The sequence below is a fragment of the Coenobita brevimanus genome, chromosome 14 (assembly GCF_032717465.1).
Source record: "Coenobita brevimanus isolate Jiangsu-jjx chromosome 14, ASM3271746v2, whole genome shotgun sequence".
NCBI classification, from domain to species: Eukaryota; Metazoa; Arthropoda; class Malacostraca; order Decapoda; family Coenobitidae; genus Coenobita; species Coenobita brevimanus.
This window is the reverse complement of record NC_136967.1, coordinates 1,382,666-1,390,000: the sequence shown is the minus strand read 5'-3', so window position 1 is coordinate 1,390,000 and position 7,335 is coordinate 1,382,666. Positions and strand designations below refer to the sequence as shown.

The window sequence follows — 7,335 nt, the reverse complement described above, 5'->3', positions numbered from 1 at the left end:
GATGGATAGATAGATAGATAGATATAGATAGACAGATGGTTAGATATACATAGCCTGATTGAGATAGATAGATAGATAGATATAGAAATAGATAGATAGATAGATAGATTGATTGACTGATGGTAGAAATTTTTTGGCCTACGATTGAGGACTTTTTTATTTTTTATTTTTCGTTTTTTTATCATTTATTTTCAGGATTTTTTTATTATGGATTTTATACAGCCCTCTCTCTCTCTCTCTCTCTCTCTCTCTCACACACACACACACACACACACACACACACACACACACGCAACTTTGCCTCTTCGTCATAAACACACCAACTTCACCCATATCTCAAAAAAATCCATGAATCTCCATTAATTATTTCTCTCTCTCTCTCTCTCTCTCTCTCTCTCTTTTCTTGTTTCTCTGTCATTTCTGATTTTCACGGGTCTCCCCTGAATATGTCCCGTTTTCTTCCTACCTACCAACCTACCTACCTACCTACTTACCTACCTACCTACCTACTTACCTGCCTACCTGTTTATTATCTATCTACCTACCTACTTACCTACCTACCTACCTACTTACCTGCCTACCTATTTATTATCTATCTACCTACCTACTTACCTACCTACCTACCTACTTACCTACCTACCTACCTACCTACTTACCTGCCTACCTATTTATTATCTATCTACCTACGTACTTACCTACCTACCTACCTATCTATCTATCTGTTTATCTATCTATCTATCTATCACTCCATCTGACCATCTATAAATCACGTCATCTATCCATCCCTCTCCCCTATCGATTTATCACTCCATCCATCCATCCATCTATCTATCCATCTATCTATCTATCTATCTATCTATCTACCCCCACTCCCCTATCGATTTATCACTCCAACTATCTGTCTATCTATCCATCTATTTTCCCACCTTATCAACCTCCCCTCACCTCTATCGATTTATCACTCCATCCATCTATCCATCTATCTCTCCATCTATCTGTCCATCCATCCATCCATCCATCTATCTATCTATCTATCCCCCTCTCCCCCCCAGGATGTACCATCTTAGCGGGCAGCTCCTGAAGAAGCCGCAGGAGGTGAACAATTACGGGAGTTACGTGGCGGCGGGAGCGAGGGAGGCCTTCAAGCATGCCTTTTACGGGGAGCCGGGGGGGTCGGGGGGCAGCAGCTTCGTAGGTAAGGTAGTATGTCCCGGCAGGTGTGGACAGGTGTAAAAAAAAGGCAGGTGTATGGGAGGTAGACAGGTGTGTGTGTGAGGGGAGAAGGGAGTAACTGGGGAGGAAGGTATGGGAGTCTATGGGGAGGGGGTAGTATGTCCGGCAGGTGTGGACAGGTGTAAAAAAAAGGCAGGTGTGTGGGAGGTAGACAGGTGTGTGTGTCAGAGGAGAAGGGAGTTACTGGGGAGGAAGGAAGGGGAGAAAGGTGGTATGGGAGTCTATGGGGAGTGAGGTTGTATGTCCGGCAGGTGGAGACAGGTAAAAAAAGGCAGGTGTTTCTAGACAGGTGTGTGTGTGGGGGGAGGAAGGGGGTGTGGGAGTCTGCGGGGAGTGAGGTAGTGTGTTCCCGCATATGCCCTGGATTTTAATAGTAAATTGGGAGGAGAGGAGTCCTATAAGCTACTATAATCCATAATAGGGTAGGTTCGATTTTGATACGGGAGTTTAAATTGAGATTGGGAGACGAGGGAGGAAGGAATGGGAGGAGGAAGGAGAGAGAGAGAGAGGAGGGAGGGGAGTGAGAGGGAAGGAAGGTATTGTGAAGTGTAATTTAAGACTGAAGAAGAAGAAGAGAAAGATCAGGAAAGGGAAGAGAGGCAAAGGGAAGGGAAGGGAAGGGAAGAGAAGGGAAGGGAAGGGAAGGGAAGGGAAGGGAAGGGAAGGGAAGAGAAAGGAAGGGAAGGGAAGGGAAGGGGAGGGAGGGATAAAAAAACAGCGACACACAATTCTAGGAAAGGTTAGATTACAGAGAAGGGGCAATTTTGGGTGGGCTGCGACGAATGGGTGATTGTGGTGATTGTGGTAGTTGTGGTGGTTGTGGTAGTTGTGGTAGGATAGTTGTAGTGACTGGTTGTTGTGATATTGGTTGTGGTGGTTGTGGTAGGTGTGATAATAATAATAATAATAATAATAATAATAATAATAATAATAATGATAATAATAATAATTCCTTTTTCCAGGTAACAGAAATTACTACATGGGAACGTTTAGAAAAAAGACGAGTGGTGGGAGAGGGAGTGTGGGGAGGGGGAGTATGGGGAGGCAGGAGACGGGGGAGGGGAGAGAGGAGGTGGAGGAGGAGGGAGAGGCAGCTGGGGAGGAAGGAGAGGAAGGGAGGGAGATAACAGAAGAAGAGGAAGAGGAGGAGGAAGAACACAGATGGGCGAAAGAGGAAGAAACAGAGGCCGCGGCAGACGAAGACGAAGCCGCAGACGGGGGCAGGGCTTCGAACAGGAGTGCCAACAGAGCGGCGTTAACGGGGGACAACGGGTAAGGGACAACGGAAGCGATGTTCACAAAATTTACTGTTAATTCTTTAAGTTCCATTTCTCAGGAGACAAGAAAATCTACGGGTTCTGCCTTCACCTTTCGTAGTCCATCCTGGGAAAGAAGTAAATCGGGTAGGATAGAGAATTGTAGGTATCCAAATCAATTATATTTTTAACTTTGGTATTATATTGCAGGAAGAACAAGGTACATGAGAAAATGTTAAGAAGATTTAGGGGTAACTTTCAAGAATTTTAAGTTATCATTTATCACGTAATTTAGGTTAATAAAGCTCCTACAAAACCTCATTATTTTTATTTTTATTTTGTATTTTATCTTACAAAATTATCCCACTACCGTAAAATGATCCTTAAGAGTTCATAATAATTTGCGTAAGAGTGCGTTGTGCCAAATTATACACCGTTTTCTATGCTGCAAGTGGTTCAAATTTCCCTTCAGTTTCTCAGACATAAAATATTTCCAGAGATGAATCGCTGGAGATAAGAACTGACCCTCCAGATGATGACGGAGAAGAGGTAGAGGAGGAGGAAGAAGAGGAGGAGGAGGAGGAGGGGGAAGAAGAAGTGGTAGATGAAGAGGAAGAGGAAGAAGACAGAGGAGAACGTGGAACAGGCGGAGAAAACGACGACACAGAAAACGGTACAGGGGGAACTAACCCAAACTCCGCCGGGGCCCTCAAACGCATCAATCGAGCCTCATACATGCCAGCGCAGATACCTGAGGGCGACGAGAGCGAGGTGGACTACTTCTACCTGGGGGATAGTAATAGTACGCTGGTCGGGAGACTATCCGGTGCCTCCAGTCCACCGCAGTCCCCATCCGAAAGCCACGTAGGAAGTCCACAGAGCCCCTTGACGTATCGAAGTGGAGACCCCATGTTTTATGCGTACACCCCCATCATTGAGGAAGAGGAGGAAGGGGAAGAGGAAGAGGAAGGGGAGGAGGAAGAGGAAGAGGTGGAGGAAGAGGAGAGGGAGGCACTGAGAGATGATTCCCGGCTCTCGCAGTACGACAGTGGCCACGCTTCCCTACTCAGCGACGATGATAGGCCCGATAGCGTCTTCAGGGCCAAGGCTAAGGTAGGAGAGAGCGAGAGAGAGCGAGAGCTAGAGCGAAAGAGAGCGAGAGCGAGAGAGAGAGAGAGAGAGAGAGAGAGAGAACACTAATAAAGTAGGAATGGCCCTTTGATCTATTTGAGTCGCGCGGCCAATAATTGTGGTAGTTGTGGTAGGTGTGGTTATTGTGGTGGTTGTGGTTATAGTGGTGGTTGTGGGAGTAGTAGATGTAGTGGTAGTGGTTCTTTTGATATTAAATTTAGTTGTAGTCGTGGTAATTGGTAGACATGAAATGGAGATAGTCAGATAGATAGATAGTCAGATAGATAGATAGATAGATAGATAGATAGATACTGAGCTAGGTATAGACTGAGATGATTTTTTTTTTACCCTTTCACTATGGGGAGAAATTCTTAGGTTAAATAATTACACTGAAGAGGCTGAGAGAGAGAGAGAGAGAGAGAGAGAAATAAAGGTAAGCAGAAATGGTACCAGTCTCTCTCTCTCTCTCTCTCTCCCTTTGATCTCCTGGAGCCAGCCCTCTCTCTCTAATTCAATCGCCCTTGTCCACCGTTCCTTGTGTCTCGCTTACTTTCTCTCTCTCTCTCTCTCTCTCTCTCTCTCTCTCTCTCTCTCTCTCTCTCTCCCTCTCTCTCTCTCTCTCTCTTTTAGCCATTTTCTCTTTCTCACTTTCTCTCTCTCATATTTCTATTTCCTTTCTCTCTTCATTCCTCTGTGCCCCTGTCGCTTCTGTTTGTTTGTTTGTCTGTTTCTCTGTTGCTGTCTGTCTGTCTGTCTGTCTGTCTCTCTCTCTCTCTCTCTCTCTCTCTCTCTCTCTCTCTCTCTCTCTCTCTCTCTCTCTCTCTCTCACACACACACACACACACACACACACACACACACACACACAAACTCACTTCAAACCAAACTTTTCTCTTTTTCTCTTATTTATTTATCCAATTTCCTCTCTCTCTCTCTCTCTCTCTCTCTCTCTCTCTCTCTCTCTCTCTATCATAATCACTCTCTTGCCTCTCAAACCGACTAATCATTTCCCCCTCCCTCCCCCCTCCCCCTTCCTTCCCCTCCCTCACCCCTCCCCCTTCCTCCCCCTCCCTCACCCATTCCCCTTCCTCCCCTTCCCTCACCCCTTCCCCCACCCCTTTCCCCCATTTTCTCCACCTCCCCCCATCATCAGTTATCTCCCCTCTTTCTCCCCTCCCTCCCCTCTCCCTTACCCACTCTCTTTTCCCCCTTTCCCCCTCCCCATACTCCTCCCCCTTGTTGTGTCCCCTCCCCCTCCCCTTCTCCCTCTCTTTCCTCTTTTCTCTCCCCCCCTCTCCTTCTCTCCCCTCCTCTCCTCTCTCCTCTTTCCTCCCCCTCTCCCCAATATACCTCCTCTTCTCTTCCCCTCCTCTCCTCTCCCACTCCTTCTCTCTCTTCTTTCCTCCCCAGTATACCTCCTCTTCTCCCCCCTCCCTCTCCCCCTCTCCCCATCCTCCCTTCCCCTCCCCCACCAACAATACCTCAATCCTAAATCCAGGTCACACAATGGATGAAGTTTATATAGGGGTCGTGTAATAGAGAGCATCCCGTTTTCTATACTGTGGGTTTTGGAAATAATTGGGGTAACTAAAATATACATGTTTGGGTAGTGGTGGGAGAATTATTTTGTATATATGTAATTTTGGTGGATGTACTGTGGATTTTGGGGGAGAGAGAGAGAGAGAGAGAGAGAGAGAGAGAGAGAGAGGGAGAGAGAGAGAGGGTCATGTTTCTCATCTCTCAGTTTTGTCTATATGTCTATCGATCCCTGTATCTATCAGTCTATCTATCCCTACCTATTTATATATCTAATGTCTATCAGTCTGTCTGTTTACCTATCCATTCATCTATCTATCTATCTATTTATCTATCTATCTATTATCGACACAGGATGAAGAAATAGGAGGATTTTACCCGTTGAGAGAGAGAGAGAGAGAGAGACCACAGGGACCCACCAACAACGTTACGTCCACACTCCCTTGGCTTTCTCCACTCAGACCTAACCAGACCGAACAGGCAAGGTCCCGGGTGATTCCTCTCTCTCTCTCTCTCTCTCTCTCTCTCTCTCTCTCTCTCTCTCTCACACACACACACACACACACCACGCTGAGAGGGGAGACAGGGCATGTGCAGGAGGGAGAGTTTGGGTGGAAGGGAGTGGAGGGTGGATGGTGAGGCAGTGTGGGTTATGAGGAGGGTGAAGGGGAAAAGTGTGGCTGTCTAGAGAGCATGGAGGCTGTCAGTGAAAGGAGGAAGACAGTGAGGGCGACATGGATGAGGTAGGTTGGTGTGGGAGTGGAGGAGAAGGTGGAGAGATGGAGTGGAGGATGTGAATGGAGGATGAGATGATAGTGGAGGACGTGGTGGGGAAAGAGTGGAGATTTGGGGGATTTTTCTCACCTGTGGAATAAGTCGTAGTGGATAGGTGTTACGGGAACCGGAAGCTGTGGCCAGGTAATCCACAGACTCTTGTTGAAAAGGAAAGGTAAATCAAAACGAGCAAAAACACCTGTGGATTAAGTAAAACACCTGTTGCTTAAGTTCTCATTTTGGTGTTTGTAAAATGTATCGATGAAAAATGAATGAATAAAAAGATAATTGAGAGAAATGTATTAGCGATGAAGTGAGTGGAGGGTGTGTGATATCCCTTAGCTCACTTAACTGTGCGAATTATTTTGGGGGGACACTACTAACCTCCCCACTAACTCTAACCACCCCACACCCCATGAACACCTCCACCCTCCCCACACCTAAATAACACCCCTTCTACCTCACTAACATCCCCTCAACTAACCTCACTCTTACACCCCACTAACCTCCCCACACCTCACCAATCACCCCACACTCCTAGCCTCCCCCTTACTCCACTAACTCCCCTCTCCTCCCCACCTCCATCTAACATCGACACAATCCCACACCTACCTCACCTCTCCCTATCCCCCTCAAAAACCCCACAAACCCTCCCTCCCCTACTAACCTTCCCTCCCCCACTAACCTCCCCCTCCCCTCCCCAGGTCTCTCGCCCCACCAGCCGCGCGGTAGAGGTAGATTACGACACGGACGACGGCGGGATCTACAGGTCAAAATCCCGGGGCGTCTACTCGAACAACGCACAGGAAATACTCGACTCCTCAGTGACCCAGATTGACCTGCCTGTTGACCTGGTGGAGGCGACGGAGGTGCAGGAGGAGTTGCTTGTGACTTGATTGGCTTGTTTGGGTGATTGATTTGGTTGTTTGGATGGGTAGATTGGGTTGTTTGGGTGACTTGATTGGCTTGTTTGGGTGGAAGATTGGCTTGTTTAGGTAGGTGAAGTACTAATTGACCTGATTAGGGGGTCAATCGGGTTGTTTAGTTGGGTCCTGGATTGTTTAAGTAGGTTGTTTACTGGGGTAGATTTAACTGCTTAAGTATATTGTTTACAAGGGTAGATTAGGTTGTTTATGTGGCTTGTTTATAAGGGTAGATTAGGTTGTTTATGGGTAGATTAGGTTATGTGGATTGTTTACGAGGGTAGATTAAAAGTTGATTGTTTAAAAGGGTAGGTTGCTTATGTGGATTGTTTAGAAGGGTTGAGTGGGTTGTTTACAGGGGTTGATTATGGTTGTTTATAAGACTGATTAGCGTTGTGTGGATTGTTTACAAGATGGACTCGCTTGTTTATGTGTTTACCTGGAGTTGTTTACATGGATGTGCTGGTCACGTGATCCATTTG

At 46.7% G+C, this 7,335-nt stretch overlaps 1 protein-coding gene across 1 annotated transcript in view; it reads left to right on the top strand.

The window, feature by feature from the left end:
- The window catches only part of LOC145417769 (serine/threonine-protein kinase zyg-8-like), a 34,222-nt gene extending 27,396 nt beyond the window's left edge, over positions 1-6,826 (top strand). The window contains exons 5-8 of the mRNA XM_080286378.1: positions 1,053-1,191; positions 2,700-2,709; positions 3,169-3,602; positions 6,635-6,826. Coding sequence (XP_080142504.1) covers positions 1,053-1,191; positions 2,700-2,709; positions 3,169-3,602; positions 6,635-6,826 — 775 coding nt within the window. The remainder of the gene's footprint in view (positions 1-1,052; positions 1,192-2,699; positions 2,710-3,168; positions 3,603-6,634) is intronic.
- The last annotated feature ends 509 nt before the right edge of the window (positions 6,827-7,335 follow it).